This window comes from Bombus pascuorum, chromosome 2 (assembly GCF_905332965.1).
Source record: "Bombus pascuorum chromosome 2, iyBomPasc1.1, whole genome shotgun sequence".
NCBI lineage: Eukaryota > Metazoa > Arthropoda > Insecta > Hymenoptera > Apidae > Bombus > Bombus pascuorum.
Genome location: NC_083489.1, coordinates 3,467,882 through 3,488,449, shown reverse-complemented (window position 1 = coordinate 3,488,449; position 20,568 = coordinate 3,467,882). Strand labels below are relative to the sequence as shown.

Below are 20,568 nucleotides of genomic sequence, written 5' to 3'. Positions count from 1 at the left end.
CGTACTTCAAATAAATGGTGAAAAATTATGAAAAGTAGTTTAGTTTAGTCATTTAGCAAGCTTAGTGGTTTAGTTCGTATTCTTTATTTTCAACGCCTTTAATGTTTTACAAAATATCATTAAATACAAAATCCCAACTTTCGACATTAAAAGCCTTATCCCTTTTACGGATTTTCCAAACTGTGTACATGAAAATAAAGGCATGATTTCCATGATCATGATCATGACTGAATACGTTGAGTGTTAGATCTATGAGATATCTTGTTCGTGACCTAATGTTCTGAGAGGTTAGTTATTTTACGAATCTACTGTTGCTATTGGAAGACGATTTAATAACAGGAGAAGGCTTTATGCTCTTGACATATTTTTTTTCAATTTTATATGTACATTGAAAGAAGAAACATGAAAGACTGCTCTATTAGAAATACTAACATATGATGTATATCAACAGATACTAATAACAATAAAAATGGAACAGCTACAGACTGCACTGACTTCAATTAAGGTACTACGCTCAAGTGTTGGCCAAGTCTTTGATTCTTTAGGAAATGGACTACGTGCTGATCATGGGGAAGAAAATAAAGAAAATAAGTATTTGCTTGAATTGCAAGAACTTTTAACAACAGTCAATGTTAACCTAAGGTATTAAATTTCTAACAATACACTTATCATAAAACCATATCGTACTAAACATTTTTTTTTGTATTTAGAGATGTTGAGCAAGCTGTAAGCAGTTTAAATCCACCACCAGGACCATTTAATTTAGCAAGTACTACATATCTTAGCCAAGAAACAACACAAGAAAGACAAGCATTGTATAGTACATTAGTAAATAGTTACAAGTGGACAGACAAAGTTCATGAATATAGCAATGTTGCTCAAGTAATACTTAGCCAGAATTCTCTGAAAAGATCTTATAATACTACTAGCAGAGTAAAAAGAGGTCGAATCCAAACGAGCAATCATAATGTTCCTCAACAGTAAGTTAAATTGTTTCAATGACATAGTTATAAGTAGCATAGTTTAAATTATAACTTATGAGTTAATATTAATAGGATTATTGATATATATTTTATTTCCTTTATAGACAAGTTGATTCATTAATAGCCACATTTGATAGACTCTTTAATGATATGACAGTATCTGTATCTCGACCATTTGCATCAAATGTAGTATTACATGTTACCCTAGGACATGTTTTAAAAGGAGTCATAGCTTTTAAAGGTTTAATGATTGAATGGGTAGTAGTTAAAGGTTATGGAGAAACTATGGATTTATGGACAGAGTCCAGACACAAGGTTTTTAGAAAAGTAACAGAAAATGCTCACGCTGCTATGTTACATTTTTATTCTCCTACATTACCTGAATTAGCTGTCCGATCATTTATGGTAAGGAAGTAATAAGGATAATAGGACTTGAATAATATAACAGATATAAAATTTAACTTATTCAATTCGTATTATTATTTTTACAGACTTGGTTCCATAGTTTAAATAATTTATTTAGTGATCCATGTAAACGTTGTGGTTTACATTTACACAGTGCTTTACCTCCAACATGGAGAGATTTTCGAACATTGGAATCCTATCATCAAGAATGTAAACCATAAGTATTCACAACAAAATTTCAAATTCTAAAACTGATATTATATATAATATACTTTTGTTCTTTTATAAAATATATTTAATTATACCAAAAAAAAAGAATATTTGCTTTTTTTTATATACATCTCTCTAACTAAATAATTAAAAACACCGATATTACTTAGTAAATATTTTTATTTGTAGATTTTAAAAGATGTTGTATATGATCTTCCCACTTAAATTTATCTGTTCAGCTTAAATACATTAATCATAAGTATGTAATTAAAATATTATAGACAATTGCTACGCATATATACAATTGCAAATAAAACCATGTTTGCAATATTATGTGTTTGTATCTTTTTTAGTAATACAAACTCAAAACAACATTGCGTGAATTGAAAATAATTAAAATGTCTTTCCAGAAAATATGAAATGGTTTCTCCTCAAAAAAGAAATATCTATATAATGCTTCATAAATATAAAGTTAATATGTAATATTTTAACAAATTTGAAGATAAAAAATTGTTTGCAGACCATTGAAGAGGAATTTATCTTTTTTAAACGAAATATTAACTTCTTTCCTAAATATCTGTGATCAAATATATATTCTAATTAAAATGAAACAAACTAAAAAGATATAACCTTTTTTATGAAATAAATATTTAGAAAGAAGAATCACGTCAATAAGTAGAATTTCTACCAGAGAAACTTTTCTGTGTTAAGATTTACGTATAATATACAAATGAGCAGGCATAATTTTTTTCTTGTCTGGAATATAATAGTTTTGCAATCGATGGTTTTTTCTTTTATCTGTACCCTACATATGTATATCATTCTTAATATTATTACATGCTATTTAGTTTTACATAACTCTAATTAATATTATGTAAATATAATTAAGTTATAAGTACTTTTCACATAACTGTACACATTCACATTTGGAATATTGGCGCTCTTCGTGGAGCACAAGTCGTTAAAGTGGCAGTGAACTTATTTTACAAATCGTTATTCTGATCACTTTGTTGGACTGTTCCAATTTTTTTTATCTTTCTTTAAGGCTCTATAAACATTGCAATACTCAGTGAATTTAGTATCATATCACTGACTCGAAACTATATATGCAATCATAACTGATTTTGTTATCAAAGTCATGTCGAGTACGGATAGGTCCTCGCATAAAGGTTGCCGTTCATATATATGTATATATATATGTATATATATATATATATTTATATGCATATTCATAATATTACAGTTTTAGAAACCAGTTATTTATTATATCGTTACGTGTGGATGAATTATAGTGAAATTAATTTTCTGGTACGAGGAAGTGTATTTTTTTGTTGTTTTTTTGAAAGCACTTTGAACACCTACAAATTACTTTAGACTTTAGACCTTTGAAAACAAGAGAAATGTCTCGTGTTTTGCAAAATTCATATGTATATATATATGACATAACTGCATCTCATCGTTATATTTATCTAATGACATTAATTATAATTTTCATTGTGGCGAAAGTAGAAAAATCGTTCATAGATTATCTTTTGTTTCTTTTTAGATGTAGATAATTTTGTGTTTGCTTCGAAATGTTCAATGAATATATATCACAGCATGCCTTTTCTCAACAGGATAACAAAAAAAAATCATGAGAGGTTAAAATTTTATAAACGTAGTTAATCCGTATCTAATAATCTCGGATAATTTCTCTTACTAATATACATATAGTTTAACAAATTTTAAGACGTGAAAAGTAAATCCTTTGTTTGTCTTAAAATAATTTTTCTAACACAATACAGAGTTTTTTCTGAACTCGACTCATCGGTCTCATCGTTCAGATGCATAGTTAGTTTGAGTTGAAGTAATTGCAACTACAGTTATGTATAATTATCGTCTTTAAGCCTGTAATGATTTTAAAAAATGGATATGCTACCAGCACTCGGTCCGCGATTATCGTACATCCATAACTCGAGTGGGAAACGTACAGTTCATTTTTGTTCAACATACATGTATGATATTAACGAAGTTTGCGATCGTTATCGTTAGCCCGTTACAATGTGCTACTATAAACTAGTAGCTATGTATATATGTTTGTATATCTCTAGCCTAAGTATCCATAATCAATAATGGAATTCTGATAATACTCTAATGCAAGGAAATCTACTTTAGCATATTTTCAATTCAATAGCTTTATTGCCTTTCTCACTGATTCTGTATGATTTAGACAGCTTATAATTAAAAGCTTTTCCTTTAGTTTGTTTTTTTTTTCATTAAATTATAGCATACGATTTACTGCACACGATGTTATTTATTTATTTATTCATTTTTCATTCTACTCTAGGTACTGTATCGCGATTATAACGCGATACTTAAATAGCAAACCGATTTGAGAGATTGTTTAATTTATTTATAAGCTAGCGCGAAAGAGAATTTACCGATGGTGTCAGTGTTTCTTTGGTGCTTATTACTCTATCTCTGAACCTAATTTGTGTGTAAGAACTAAAAGTAATCCGACCTGTTTACACTTTCCAATTGATGTTACGCATAATCATGAAAATAAATAAAAAGCTGTAACAGTTTAAAATAATGCTTTAATTTCTCTGTGAAAATCATATCATTTTATGTTATTGTATGAGATATATCTAATGTCCAATATAATCTTTGAGTGAATGAAATTTTAAACGTTGTTTGTTCTCCAACAAAAAGATGGCGCTTGAAACATTATACAGTGCATCCGGTCAATGTTCATCTCAGTTCGATTAAAGCGATCGGTTGAAATGTTTGTGTGTATCGGCATCGAATAAATATATCGCTCGAACGATGTAATTAATTTTTGTGTAACGCTATTTTGAATAGGGCATTAAATATACTATATCGAATAGTATAGGATTATCATACATGTTCTTATGCAACGACATGGTAAGTACCATAGAAGTATACAGTATATACATCTATATACATATAGGGGAAGTTTTTCCCAAAGAATTTGCATGACATCAAATAAAGTGCATTTCGGTGTAAAATATTAACGACAAAAGGTAGTAAGAAAAGGCATGCTTCTAAATGTACGAGGTTTTATAGAATATTTTCTAGTCCAAACGAAAGGGTTTGACATTCCATAATGATTTGACATTTGTTAGTCAAAGCTTAATTCGTAATTCATTTTTCGCTTTATATTAATACTAATCTTAACTCGTAAAAAGGTTCGTGTCGGTGTTATCTGTCTAGTTTTAAAACAACTGACTATCGAAATAAAACTGCGCATGCGCATAATTCAAAACTTAGTATCGCAATAACCAACACCCGTTCGTTTGTACCAGTATATCCTCGTACTTTTATAAGATAAAATGATTGATCGACTTATAAATGTTGTTTTTATGAGGCACCGTATAACGACATACAACGTTATCTTAGTTAACGTCTTTAAACACTGCGACTGTTAAAGTGATAGACTGAGTCCGTGTTTTGGTTTAATGCTGACTGAATAATAATTTGGTCGATTCCAGATCCGAAATTTGTTCCTAACTTCAGCCGTAAAATTTATCGAATTTAATTTATCAACAAACACGTAACGCATAACCATATTACAGTGCAATGACTTATAAAGACGACAGTGATACAAAATGACATATAATTTCAATAAAATCTATGAAATTAACGATATAAAAGTGAAGTATATATATAGATATACACCTTCTTTTCCTCTGGGGTTTCGTTAAACGATTCGTCGCATCTAGCAATTATATGTTCTATATTCTTCGATGTCGCACGAAGTTCAAATGCTTTTTAGTGATCACGATCCAACTTACGCGTTTTCTATTTTCTTTTCTTTTCATTTTCTATCTTTCAAACGTATGTCTAGGCACAATCACTTTCGCAACATTTTGTTAGATTCTTTTTCGAGGATCCTCATTACCTCGTCCTTCGTCTATTTTTTCCCTACGTTTTACGCGGGAAAAATTCTTGCGTCTCATATCGAACGCTGCGGTTGATTCGCCTACCAAAATCGTATCGAAAAATCCCCAAATCATCGTCGAGTCTTTTCGATGTCTCGACTACCTATTTGCACTTACTATTGTTCTATCTTGTTCGATAAATTGCGATTGGCAAATTCTGCGAAACCAAGAACGTTTCGATCTTGTATCTAGATATATTCATTCTTAGAGGTTACCTCACGTGCGAGCATACTCGAGACCGAACTAAATCGGTCGTTTGAGCTTCTCGCTTAAACGTTTGCGATCGACTTCATTTTATTCGATATTCGAATACAATCAACAGGTGATCCATATTTTCAACCTCTTCGTCCATTGAATCAGGCATGATTGCACGATACGTTACTCTCGAAATTCTCCGCGACACTCCAACTGATAGTGGTCGCGTTCACTGCTCGACGTAAACTGTTCCGCAAGAAAGCCGCGCAGGCCTTGCTCCTCTCCGTGATGATTTCGTATAGTTGATTCTCCAATGTGAGACTGTTGGTGGTGAGCAGTAGCGGCAGTGGGATTGACGCGTTCATGATCACTAGATTACCAATATTAAGAGGAGCTGTTTCCCATTGTCAGACACCGCTGTTCGGAAAGCGTGGCGGGGGAAGCGGGGGCGGTGGTCTCTCCGGTTGAGCGGGTGCGCCGGAAGATCGCTCTGATCCAGCTGCAAACACAACTGTTCACCAACATTAATCAGATGCACATTTTTTCCATGCGCGTTTGCAATACTTGTTACACTACTCTTGGCATTCATCTACCAAACCATTTCAATTTAGATAGACGACAAATAGCAAGCCTCTACGATTCTTTGTAGAAAGAAACTGTTAAAGGATATTGAGCTGTTTCTTAGCAATGTACCTTTGGGCCGTTTGCATATTCAGGCATTAAATCTTTTGTTAAATGCTTCTGATTTATATTAAGACGAAGTAATTCTGTTACCGAGATTCAAATTTTATTACTATGTTCTTTTTTTATGATTGCAAATATTTGCTATCCTTTTTAGTATTTGTATAATATATATTTAGATTAAAGTGACCTTTATATATTTATGTAAATATTATATGTTTGAATATTTTTCTATAATGATTAGTAGAAAATTAGTTTGTCTATAAGAAATAACGTCTCGCGTATTTAAAACATGGCAAACATGTTTCTGTATTTTATTTAAGAATATAATCAGATTTTTCAGAAAAGTGAAACTTTTTCATACTTGAATTATGTATTATTATTTTTATAAATTTAAAAAAATTTTTTGTCCTCAGCATCCTGAAAATATGACATAAAGATAATTCTTTGCTAGAAAAATATTAAAAAATAATTTTATTTTCAATGATTAATATTTTTCACTCAATTATTTCTTAATCCTGAAGTATGTTAAAAAATACCTGAAAAACACAATATTATAATTACAAATATTTATGTGATACACTCATGAATATTAATTCGTATATTACGAATATTCCATTCAAACGTTATCTGTATCCACCAGAGTGATGACGTTTGGAAGACTTAATAATTGTATTACGTTACTTATTTTAGTTAAATTTTTGTCTATATGATCAATAGGCAAACTGCGACTTCTACGATATAATTATCTTTTAGCATCTTATCATTTAAATAAGCTCAAGGATGAGAAAATTTCGAAATAAAAATACGGAAGATTAATATTTACCATTCAGAGTTTTCTTTTATCTTTTTTTTTTTTTTTTTTTGTTTTTAATCTAAATGAAGTAAATTACATTCATGCGGACATGCCCATTACGCCACACATGCTCCAACTGCGGTAGTATTGAAAAAGTCGGTCTTACAGTTTCATATAAAAAATAATGATAATGTGATATATATAATTTGTTTTAAAATCTTGTAAGTTTAACATTCATATGACTCCTCATTCTTTTTATGCCTTTACATTTACAAATCGATAAATCGATCTGTGGAGACCATATGTGTTAATGTAAGAATCCTTAATGGCCTACCTCCATTTAAACTACTACAGAGGCCAGTGTCAATAGCGCATGTATACTCTTAGAATGGAAATGAAGCCAATATATCTACTAATGTTATTTATAAGAATCATAGGAATACTTAGAATTGACTAGAATCAGATATATAATAGGACAACAGATTATCATACTGCACACAGATGACAGAAGAGAGACATATATACATATATATATATATATATATAAATATATATATGTATATAAATCATAGAGCTCATAATGCTGAGAGTTTTATCGAACTATGATAAAAACAAAAAAAAAAAAAAAAAGGATTACGATAAAGTAAGTACGTGTCTACTTCTATTCACAATATTCCTTAATATTTACAACACCTATCATTTATATTCACATATGTGGTGAGGTCAGGAATATAAGCTCTATATGCAAATGAAAGTATATTCAACTATATTCAACTTTTAATCGAGTGTAATGGTGTGAGTGTTTGGCTGAAGCAGTGTGAGTAATGAAAAGCTAAAATAGAACTATGACCGATGAAATGCAAGTATTTAGTTACGTAAAGTGAAAATGAACTTGAGACAATTAAAATTTCGAGATAGTAACGATCTTTCTTTTTCCCTAAGAAGAAAAGAACATCGTGTAATAATAAATTGCATTTCAAATAATTTACGAGACACAGTTTCTCTGATTTATGAGATCGTAAATTTCTAGTGAAAATTCCTTACCATAGAATAATAAAAGGTGAATAACTAGAAACGAACAGTTGAGGAATGAGCATTTACAAAAGATACCGATGTTGTTAAATTTTCGACGTCTAACGTCTTAAATATGTATAATACATCTGTGATCGGTGGTTGAGTGTGATTAAAATAGCTTCTTGTCTCATTTACAACGGAATTATACTCGATTGTACTCCTCTAAATTGCTATTGTCAACACGAAAATATAGGTAGTGTGATATTGTTCTCTGCTAGGACCACTTGTATGTCTTGTAGTAGCGAAGCAGCAATGTAATTTTGATTTCATATAATCAGCACTTTGATTCCTCTGCACTTTTGAATCATACTGAAAGCAGAAAAATAATAGTCGCAAATAAATTTAAAACGAATGTATCACAATGAAACTACAAATAAACAAAATTTACCAACATACATAGATGGCATTATGACATGCACAATGACAGGTAGATGGAATAAGCGACAAGTAACAAACAATTCTTTGGAAATAATATAAAATAACTTGGATTGGACGTAGTTTTATTTTGTAATAAATTTTATAATTAAATACGTAATATCATATTTCTATCGCGATTCGTATGTGTCGATTATCGAAAAGAAAATTGAAAGAATTGTTTGTCGTATAAAGACGGAAATGACTATATTGGTGACAGATGATTGTGGACGATCTTGGTCAGGTTTTTAAGCCTTACATGAATCAGGATGTGGCTTCTCCTCGGCCACCATCAGGGCTGCACTCTCTGCTGGCGGTATGTGTCCCTCTAATGCATTCACACAGTTTAGCATGCTCCTGCAAAACATCACGCGACTTGTCCAAGTTTCCGCTTCTTCATACATGTCTATTGAATCTTTTCCTTCTCTTATTACATTCCAGATCTTCGTCAAGGGCATCGATTCAACATGCACCGACGTCGTAGAATTACGAGAAAACAGTACATCGCGTCTTATCAACAACTCGTCAACGTAAGTTACATATCCGTCTTTTTTTTTTTTTAGTTTATTTTATCCTAATTGACCTGGATTTGAATTTGAAAATTTCAAGGTTTATGACGTAATTCCGCTTATTATTTACTATTACGATAATTCATTATGTATTTCATTTTTGTTCTGTGGCACGCTACACAATAATACACTTGCAAAGCTACCATTAGTCGAACTTTAATTTTGCCTATTCTCGTTCGTATTTCATTATCTATTTCCGACCTGCGCGTACGTTCGTGTTTTCTTTCTCGTCTCAAGAAATGATAATTCATTTCACAGTTTCTAGCCTTGTAGGATTACAGTGGTTCACTGGCCTGTGTAGTAGACTTCAAACACATGTACTTATCGTCTGCATAATTATCCAACTTCGATACTATTATTTACTCTCGAATCGAATGGAACGGGTGTCCGCGGGCTCGTTTGCTAATCATCGAGAAACGAAAGACAAAAAAAAAACGCACGCTGCATGAGACATTTCGATCTCTTCAGCGTGACGAATATTCTTAATTGACTTCCCCTGCAAGGTAAACGAAAATTAGGTCAAAAAGTTTGACCAACGATAAAAAAAATTCCACGTCGAGGTCGTATGTACGAGTGGAAGAGAACTGAAACCGGTAATTAAATAAACAAACAGATTTATTTTACAACATAGAATATATGTATATATATATATATATATATATGTATATGTATATGTATACGATTTTATCGGTGATGCCGAAATATTCGTTCATTAATATAATATATGCTAGTAACGAGTGTTTCAAAAAGTTTTCTTTTTAGTCTTAAACGTGTGTGTAAGTCAGTGATACAATGATATCTTATAGCAGTTTGTGTGCTACGAGTATGCTAAATCGTTGCCGATAACAATTATTCCATTAGATTGACCGGTTACGAGAATCTATAGTGACCTTCGATTATTCGATTAAAATTGTTCTCAATTATCAGTTTTTTTTTTTTTTTAATATTTTTATGGTTTGTCAGTAGCATGGGTATGGTTGGCAGTGGTGGCGTCAGATAGGACGGTCTCCTTGCTAGAGTTAGTGGCGAGCTCCTCTTCCCTGCAATATAATAATGTTACATGGCCAACGAGCCTCGAATCGTTTTTGTGTTCGATTTTGAGAGAGAAATCCTAGTTTCGCACCGTACGTACAACGAAGCTATTTATTAAAAAAAAAAACAAAAAACAAAAAGAGACATACAAACGCATTACGCATCTTACGTTGGAAGAATGAAAAAAGGGGGTACGTTCAAGATTCCCAAATACCCAAGCACCCTCGCAATTTCGAAGTACACTCGTATGGAGTTATCACGCGCGGCTCGCAACAACAGCTTCATCGACTGTCGCCCGACCAGTTCGATACGAAGTAGCCCGTTCTACTTCGTGAGACTTAAGTCGTGCGAATGATTAATAGAATACAGAATTTTCCGGCAAAGATATTTCAAAGAAGCGAGAAGAAAAAAAAAGAAAGAGTCTGTTCTCCATTGAAGGATATATGTATTTTGAGTTTTGAGGACAAGAGATTCCTAGCGTCGTTAAAACCAGTCTCGCTTCAATCGTTAGAGACTGGTTTTTTCTTAACAAGAATCATCGATATCATTTTATTAACGAGTTAGATATACAGTTTGTTGTTCAAAACTTTCCAATGCATAATGGTCCACAAACTGTATATTCGTTACGATTGAGAAACATGGTGAACAATCATATTGATAAATCGAAATTTCTCCATGTTATACCTTTTGCCATTTGCCATAATTTACCTAAGCAGTATATAAATATAGATACAAAATATCGATGACATAAATGCGTTTACTGGCACAGTAAAAGTCAAACATACACAATAATAAATTGATAAGTAGCACTCATTCGATCATAAAAGACAAGAAGAAAATGGCTTTTTATACTATTTCTATGTCGTTTATCAACTAGCGTACGGTTGTTATAAACGAATAAATTTAATAAAATTCCACTAAATCATAAGCAACCATAGACCGACTATCGATTAGAGTTCATTCATATGTATATGTATATATATATATAGAGAAGCTGTTAACGATTCATCGAATGTTTCGGCAAAACCTTGTGTTAGCGTAATTCATAATAGAGAAACAAATGGAATAAAAGTAAAAAAAAAAAAAGAGAAGAAGACAAAAAATAATTGCGTAGCTTGCGAGTTTATCAAGAGCTGCACTGATCAGATAAGGGAACTTGAACGCAAAATTGCTTTCACGCTTCGCGTTAACATTTCCCTTTTCTTTCTATTCATTTTCATTGTTACTTATTACTTCAAAAAAAATTTTCTTTTTTTTTTTTTTTCGTTTTGCGCGAACGATGATAGAATAATATGCAAAGCGGCTCTTGCTGCGTTTGCCTATCGAAGTAAAATATATCTATATCACTTTGTATACAACTCAGAAATGAATTTGTACGCCAAACAGTAATATAAGCACTAACATGCAATCGCACAGTACAGCGCCATAAACTCGTGCCAACTATCGACATGAAAATTATTCCAAGACTGATCTGTCGTCGAACATTTATCGGGTATTGGTAGACTAAAAAGGAGCATGCTGTAAAATACAAGGCTCCAGGAGGGAATCAAGTGGTCGGGGCTGTTATGTTATAGCAAACCTTACCAGCGAATCGTTAGGAATTGCACTTTCTTTTCTCTTTTTCTGTTTATATTCTCGCAAGATCGCTAAAAGCATTCTTCTTTTTTTTTTTTTTTGTATTAATCACATAATAGCCCTGAAGAACTATTAGAAACTGTGAAATGTATCTTCGCAAAAGAAAAACGAAAAATTACAATTTGTCGTAAACGAGTTATTCATGCAATCTATGTTCTCTCCTTTATTACGATTAATTAGCCTGACTTAGGTAGCGCATGAGATGGAAACTCACATGAGCTGATAGTAAGTAAAGATGTTTCAACATGCCAGGCTGTTAGACCGAAGTTAATGGTAGTCACTTAAAATAGGCAGGGACAGGATTATTTTTCGCTTGCAGAAGCAATGATCGAACGATAAATTCAGATCGAATTCGACACACATCAAAGTTTCACCTTCGTATAAATAGAAATGTTAGAGCGAATAGTAATATATAGAGAAATATTTATGCGAATAGATTCGAATGGCTTGGCGGAAATGAAAAAGTAAAAAAAAAAAGAGGAGAAAATGGATGAATGATCGCTAAAAAATAATCCTTTCTTTTAAAGACGACTAGTGGTGTCTTTGATAATTGTTTGTCATGCATTTAAATAATCTTTAGAAATTCATATGGTATATCGTAATAAAGCCACCACAGTAACAGGGAATGTTTTGCGTGACTCACCCATAAAGTCTGCTGTCCCGCAAGCTGCTCCTGCTCCAAATAACATAGAAAGCACAATTACGATATGTAGAACATAATTCGTCATCGTATAAAACAAAACAGAGTACGGAAGTTTCAGAACTTAAAGAATTTATCAGAACCATTAAATAACGATTTATTGAAATAATACATGTACAATATGCTAAACAAATAAATATAATAATATCCATTTGGCCTTGGGGAATACGTAACGATAAGACTATAAAGCTTCAAGCTGAGCACGTCTTACAAATGAATATCTATAATAATTACGGAAACTTCAAATGAATCACAAGGTTGAAGGTAAAACAAACGATCGTAGCTTCGACAATTAGTTCGGCTCGTTTATTTTAATCGCGTATGCGATAACAACAAAAAAGAAATCATTAGATAGATGATATTTATAGTCGAACGAAACTATTACCTGTTAAACAGAGAACACGTGAATCTACGAAAACAATGTTGTACCTTCTGTATATTACAAGAAAGACTTTGTTCGGTATAACGTCAATGCCGAAAATTTTATTAGCAAATACTACTATGATACGGTATGAACAATAAATTGTTACTATACAATCATGCGACAATTATCATGAACGTTTTCATGATATTATACACATATTATAATCTCAATTATTTTCTGCTGAATAATTTTCTACGTTACGATACGAAGTTAAAATCTCGTCTTGTATGCGATCGAATTTCAAATCTCTGTTCCCAATAATGAGCTTTTAGGTATTTAATGTCGAAACCTATAAACATTAACGCTGTTCACGATTCTAATCGTAATCTTTGCGAAAATATTATTTAATTTTGCTCTTACTCCGGAGATACAATTAACGAGCGTACTAGTACGTGTACGAGTCAACTGATATACCGATTTCGAAATTTATTTCCCTCGAGAAAATCGAACGAACTTCTATCACAGTTGAATCCGTATTATAGCCTCGATTAGGCAGCGATACACGCATGGACGCGTAGTATGACATCAGTATCCTACCAAATTGATAGTATGTCCCTGTTTTACTATAGGGTAACGCATTTGTAACGTCATGTCTCATCTACACAATGTATAGAAAGTAGTACTAAAGAAATTGTGCTGTTGTATGTTCGATATAATCATAACATAATAGTAATAATAACGACAACACAATAATAATAATGAAGTCGATAGTACTGCGTAATTGTTGATTAAAAGAAGTTCTTACTTAGAAGTTCTTCTTATTAAATGTTCGATATAGCGTATTACTGTGAAATATTATATGCGTGATTCGATTTATTCCAAGATAATTGCTGCACTCGTATTTTCCATTTTTTCCTCTCATCAAACGGATGTTTCGTGATCGTTATAGTCTCTATTCGATTAATCGTTTTTAATCGTTATTAATCTTCGCACGATGAACGTATAAATATCATATCGATTGCCGAATGAGTCGAAGTCGTGCACTTTCTAGCCTTGCGGTTTTTATTCGTAAGAATAGATTCGAATTTTCCTTTCATTTTCTACGCTTTCATTTGATTCGAATCACAATTAAGAATTCACGTGTTACGTATACGCTTGATGATTCGTCGTAAATTACAGACGGGCGGACGTGTGGACGGATATGATAACAGTATATCATGCATCGACAGGATACGATCGTTTTTTTTTTCGAGAGGAAAGGTAATAATTCTTTTCGCGTTTATCGTTAACGGATGGACACATGTTATAAAACGTGAATACAAAGTCTTCCGTTAGTTGGATATTTCTTCACGCTCCGTGACAACAAACGAAAAGCGAGGAGCGAACAAAAATGAACAAGCTGTCTTCTCATAGAACCACCGTACGTATAGAACGATACGTATAATAAGAAAGAGATCGATAGAAATCAGCGAAATAAAAAGGGCTTGAGAACTGAAGATTATCTATCTAATGATTTGCTATACGTATTAGGAATGGTATTAAGTGGCTTATTTATTGCGTACCTGTCGTTACCATGCCTGAATAAAGCTAGAATTTCTTCGAACGTTTTATTCTTGGTCTCAGGTACCTTCTTGTATGTGAAGATCCAGAAGATGGCTAGGAATGCACTGAATGGTAGGAACGTGTAGTTTTCAAGGCTAGTCTGTAACACATTAAAACAAGGGGCTAACGTAAAACTAACAAACGTCGATCGTTTCTTTCTGCTTGAAACACTGTCTTTTGTCCGTGTTTCAATTACGAGAACCTTAATCCTTAAACGGCGTTTCTAACAAAGTAACATTTACGTGTTATCATCCTAATAAACTATAACGAAACATTTTATTTCTTACGTACAATAAATATAGTTATCGCACAGATGTAAAAAATCTTTTAATTTGGTCCTTCGCTTTATCCATATAAAATAAAATATTTGACGTTTCAACCACTGTTGGATTAAAGTTAAAACACGAAATCCCCTAGAATTTGTTTGTCTCGAATTGGACGTTTTCAAAATTTAAAGAATATCTTACCTTCATACTTGGAAAACCGATGCCAACCAAAAAATTAGCCATCCAATTGACAAGAACCGCGATAGACATGGCAGCAGGTCTAGGACCTTGCGAGAATAGTTCAGCTGTGATCATCCACGGGATGGAGCCAGGCCCGACAGCAAAGAATACCACGAAACTGAGCGTCGACACGACCGACAGATAAGACATCCAGTCAATCATTTCCTGCACATAACCGAAAAACTCCTATCAGGCAGTAGAATCGTGTTCTTCTTTCCTGAGCAGCCGGAGGAGTCTCTCTCAGAAGAACAAAAATCGTAAGACCTACGAAACTCAACGAATAGAACTGAAATGTAATAAACCTGCATGCAAATTGTGCAGCTCAACCCTGTGTTTAAGGCGATAATGCGATTGCGACAATGCGTATAACGTGCTCTGTTATTATGTACAGTAACATCTTTTTGTTTCAAGCGTTCAAGCGATATGACTGGCCATTTTTATATACCTAAGGAGTAACCAGGACACGTAGCTTATAGACCTCGGAGAACCTAAATGTATGAGAATAAATACGCGCCAGACATACAACGTTTACGCTCGAATAAGTATACATACACGTATATATATATATATATATAGATATATATCTACCGTTATCGTATTAGATCGTTGATCGACGTTAAAGTCTGATGAACTCTTGTAGCTTCTGCGTATGACTTACACTGTTTGCTTTACACGAATCGTAATACACATCGGGATAGCGTTGCGGAAGAAGCAAAAGTGCTACACACGTTTAGCGTACAGAGAAATGAAATTTAATCTCATCGTCGTAATTAATTGCGTAGCCGTGATTGGTATATTAACGTTGTTATCGTTGATTTAATTATGCGCAAGAGGGTGACAGGTTTGAGCCGAAATATAGACTAATAATAAAGGGAGTAAATGTCTCCTCCAGGCAGTCACGAAAGAGGCCGTTAGTGAAAAAGGGAGGGGATGGGGCAAGGAGGAGGACAGGATCTGTAAGAAGCACAGTTACTTAAGCCTAAGCAAATAAAATAAAACGCATGCATCCTAGGTATTCGACACATCGATATTTTCTTTAAAGATTTTCATTGTTCTTTCAAATACGTTTTGTATTTACGTAATTAGAAATGAATAATAATCTTGTTATTTTATCAAGAATGGATTCGTTATGTGTCGATACACGGAATATTAGTAATTTCTATAACGCAAATTAAAAAATAACATGCAGGATTTAGGATAGACCTTACAAATTACATGAATGGTCGGGAGAAATAAAAATGAGTATCTCGAATGCATATTTATATACGTAAAGTGGTGATAATTCTCACTGTCGATGCAGTGCTGCACTCCAGCTGTGAACAAAGTGTTAGATACACCTTTCGCCAAGGTGCATGAAGTGACAAAGCACAAAGAGAGACAGCTATATACAATCCACGTTCTCTGTGGCGTAATTATCGTTCTAAGAGATCTCGATTTTCATCAACTTTCTACGTTCGACGAAATAACTTTTGTCGATGGCAATTTATTTCTCTTTAGCTTTTAGCGAAAGCCGATTAGTATTTTCTACTCGACCCTTGTCGTTCGAATAATTTAATCGCAAAAGATACTATGTATTATCATCGTTGATTTACACGACAATACGCGTGATCTATCAAGGAATAGATATACTCTGTGGTGAAAGACGTAACATTTACTTAATTAACATCGATATTACAGTACGTAGCATAATTAAAGCGAAGATGTTCTAAAATTTGAACTTACCTTTATGAGAAAAGAAATTGTGATGAATATTGAAAAGATAAACATGCCACCAAGACCGTATAAGTGCAGTGTACGCCTTCCTGTCCTATCCATAAGCGGGATGGATCCTAACGTCATTAGAACCATAATGGCACCTATGCCAATGGTTGCAAACTTGGCACTCTCCTCTGTCAAACCAGAACTAGTGAACAAATTTGTCGAATAGTAAAACACCTGAAACACACAGAGAGCAATTTCATGCGCTATTACATCCACTTTCGTGAATGGACCGTGTTGTGGAAGTGAAACACAGCGCAAGTTCATCGGTTGAATTCGAAACTTCGCTCATGGAGGCAGCAACGTATATGAAATTTATAGACGATGATACTTACAGCGTTAATGCCTGAAAGCTGTTGGGAAAGTTGCATGACCACACCTATAACGAGAGGCGCTCTCAAAGTCGGGCTACATATGAGCTCTGTCATCGATATTCTAGACTCAGCTTGTTGAGCTCGTTCTTCGGCTCTCATTTCCTCGATATCCTCTTCTACTTGGTTACTGGCTCTCAACCTTCTCAAAGCTTTACGGGCCTCTTCCTCCCACTGTTTGGTAATGAGCAAATATCTAGAGCAGAGGATCAAAAGAGAGAAGCTGTAATCGTCGGCTGGGAAAGAAAAGCAGGAAACAGAAATCGTCTTGTACAAACCACTTAAGTAGGTACATATTACAAAACTCTATCGTTTAGTATCTACTAAAAGCCATAGCGATAGTTCGTTGGGAAGATTTCTTTTTATCTACACGATCGATGGTCTCTACCTTGGAGATTCGGGACAAACTGGAAGCAGCAATAACTGTAGAATGGCAGGGCAGATAGCTAGCCCTAAGAGAACAGGCCAACCCTCGTTTGTTCCAAGGATTTGCTCGATGCCCAGCACCTGGGAGACCAGGAGGCCCACCGTAACAGCGAGCTGGTTCACCGTGCCTAGGCCGCCTCTCAGGTTCAGTGGTGCTATCTCCGATATGTACATGGGAACCAGCGAGGTGTTTAAGCCACAATTGACACCGATGATGAACCGTCCAAAGAATAACATTTCGTACGAGTGAGCAATCTTTGTACAACCCATCAGGCACGCCCCCACGATGCCCAGCACGTTGTTTAGCAGTAAGCCCCCCTTTCTGTCAGCGAATGGAAAGAAAGAAAATATATAGATGAGTGATACAATAAACGATCGGATCATTCGATTACCTGATCGCAAGATACACGTTTGCACGATGCAGATTTTTAATATCGATACGTCTGGCGCGTAGGAAGCCCTAGCGAAATTACACATAAACGAAATTGCTACAATAATAGTACAAACCTGCCAAATCTGTTGGCAATTATCCCTCCGCTAAAACCACCTAGCATACCACCAATCGCAAATATGCTTACGGCCACGGAATATAATTTCTTCACGGAATCGTCTGAAATATCCTCCCCATACCTATCCTTGTACACGTCTTTCATAAAATTTTCAATATTCTGAAACGAATAAATCACATTTTATAGGAACGTTAAGTTCTTTTCCTCCGTGTTCGTTAACACGTTTTCTACCATATTGGATTGGAACATCTATAACGCATCGTACTTTGTCTCTTGTATTTTTGTACAATGTGTTAACGCAATAGTATAATATACTTTTAGCAATAAGCAATAATTGTTTGACATTTGTCTTTTAAACTTTCTATACATGTGCGTGGAGTTGATAGTGAACGTGTTAAGTATTTATGAATGAGGAACGAAATTTTTTGAATTTTTTTGAATTGATCCTATTTATAACTGGAATATAATATAAATACAATAAATGGAAACTAAAAAAAGAAAGAACATACCACTTCCGGCGCATTAATAACTCCAGTATTGTATCCAAACTGCAACATTCCTAAAACTGCTGCCAGTATTGCATACGACAGGAAAAGTGTTAGCCCCTGAAAGCATCGAATAAAGTATTAAATTTCGAAGATTTCTATGGAAATTTTTTTTTTTTTTTTGATTGAAAGTTCAATCCAACGATACAAACTGCTTCAAATAAAATAATCGATGAACGCGCATTCTAACGGAAACGAAAATCATATAACAAGCGAGTGGGGTAGAAATAATAATGGGAGGTGAAATAAAACTGCGCCGAGCAACGTAATAATGGTTTATTAAATAATAATTTGTCGCTCTGCTATATAAAATCATACGCTACAACAGATAGTTATCGTGCATAGGTACAAACAGACGCATAAAAGAAAAATCAAACAGAATAATCATAACACAATATGTACATCACGCAAGTAACCAAATATAATCGATATAACGATAATAACGATGCAAATCGATCGGTACAAATAAACAACCATCAAAAGCGGTAGCAAGTTTCTTTTTGTACGAAACATAAAATTGCACGACCAAGAAATAAGAATCTTTTTTGATCGTCAGAGATCAAGCGTCACCTGCTCCAAAAGCCTAAGTTTCCGTCGATGAGAATGTTCTTCTAGTCGATCCACGTATTCTCGTAATTCCTCTATTTCTTCTTTCACCTGCTGTACCGTATCTAGTTCGTGCTGCGTAACACATTAGGAAATATGATTTAGAAATCTGCGTATCGTAACACGTCCATACATTAGAACGATTTAGGACAAAATATCCTTTTTTAAGAGAATACATTTTTTTTTCTAAAGGAAGTATGACGTATACGTGTATGTACAACGAAACAACTGACAAATTCTTTTTTCTCGCTATATCTTTTTCTCCGTTTTTCTTCAATAACTAGGATAGAAAAGTCGATCGACTTTCGATCACTAATTGGTAAATTTCGGGGCGCGGAAGCGATATCTCGTTGAACGTAGAGACCAACAGTACCTTGATCGCGACCATGTCCCGTTTGACCTCGCTGACCTCGCTCTGGCAAGACTCTACGCTCTTGGTGAGTTCCTGCAGCTGCGTGCGGATCTCGCAGAGGGCGACGGTGGTCTCCAGCTGGCGGTCACCCCGCTGCAGCTCGTCCAGCTTGGCACTCAAGTTCATACTCATAACGCTGACCTGTTTCTGCAGACTGCCCACACACACATACCCTCACGTGAATCTCGCTGGCTCGCCCGGGAAAATAAATCGACATTGTCGAGCACATTGACACACTAGACACGATCAAGGCTAACTATGCCTAGTCCCCTAAACAAGAAGTCCAACTACCTCCGCGCGGAAACTGCCGAGCCTTCAATAGCGTACGCTTACTATACCGGGGTGTGTTCGCTCTTTCTCTCTTTTTTACTTCTATTTCTTTACTTTTTTTTTTCTTTTTTACTTTTCTATTTCTTTCCTTTTAATCTACATATACGCGAGGAGATAATGTGATTTTGATTATGATTGGGGAAAAAGACAAGATACTACTTCTATCGTGGTGTAATCGCGTACACCATGTTCTTCTCTCGTGCTTTAAATCTCAGCGAGCCAGCGGTAGCTCGGCAGCTAAGGAAACGTTGGGGGTATACGAGTAGCGTGTAAACAGAGATATACAGACACATATATATGTATTTAATATATCATATTCTGTTTATGTATATACGAACATAGAAATATATTAAATTGAAAAATAGCACAACGTACAAACGCCACTAAAAGCACGTCTAAACTGTGTGTAGGTGAGTGTCAAGGTGAGAAACACTACGGTGACATATATATATTTAAATATATATATATATATTCTTTTTAATATATATATATATATGCATTATA

At 34.1% G+C, this 20,568-nt stretch overlaps 2 protein-coding genes across 18 annotated transcripts in view; one reads left to right on the top strand and one right to left on the bottom strand.

Annotated features, from left to right (window-relative positions):
- Positions 1-409: 409 nt before the first annotated feature.
- On the top strand, positions 410-1,676 carry LOC132916228 (mediator of RNA polymerase II transcription subunit 27). Its single transcript, XM_060976043.1, has 4 exons — positions 410-642; positions 711-980; positions 1,088-1,388; positions 1,475-1,676. The coding sequence occupies exons 1-4, from the start codon at positions 470-472 to the stop codon at positions 1,607-1,609; spliced, it is 879 nt and encodes a 292-aa protein (XP_060832026.1). The 5' UTR covers positions 410-469; the 3' UTR covers positions 1,610-1,676.
- Positions 1,677-3,841: 2,165 nt separating this feature from the next.
- LOC132916217 (glucose transporter type 1) overlaps positions 3,842-20,568 on the bottom strand; it is a 32,513-nt gene continuing 15,786 nt past the window's right edge. For 6 of the 17 annotated variants that reach the window (XM_060976005.1, XM_060976004.1, XM_060976020.1 and 3 more), the window contains 12 exons: positions 19,696-19,888; positions 19,287-19,397; positions 18,681-18,776; positions 18,170-18,330; positions 17,625-17,984; positions 17,201-17,432; positions 16,830-17,042; positions 15,069-15,293; positions 14,562-14,701; positions 12,579-12,608; positions 8,959-9,056; positions 3,842-6,245 (listed from right to left, as the gene is read on the bottom strand). In XM_060976005.1, the coding sequence (XP_060831988.1) occupies positions 6,142-6,245; positions 8,959-9,056; positions 12,579-12,608; positions 14,562-14,701; positions 15,069-15,293; positions 16,830-17,042; positions 17,201-17,432; positions 17,625-17,984; positions 18,170-18,330; positions 18,681-18,776; positions 19,287-19,397; positions 19,696-19,888 (1,963 nt within the window). In that variant the 3' untranslated portion in view covers positions 3,842-6,141. Of the gene's footprint in view, positions 6,246-7,230; positions 8,595-8,958; positions 9,057-9,159; positions 9,283-9,865; positions 10,309-12,578; positions 12,609-14,561; positions 14,702-15,068; positions 15,294-16,829; positions 17,043-17,200; positions 17,433-17,624; positions 17,985-18,169; positions 18,331-18,680; positions 18,777-19,286; positions 19,398-19,695; positions 19,923-20,568 lie in introns of those variants that run through there. The other 11 variants (XM_060976008.1, XM_060976018.1, XM_060976012.1 and 8 more) reach the window with 11 other exon arrangements.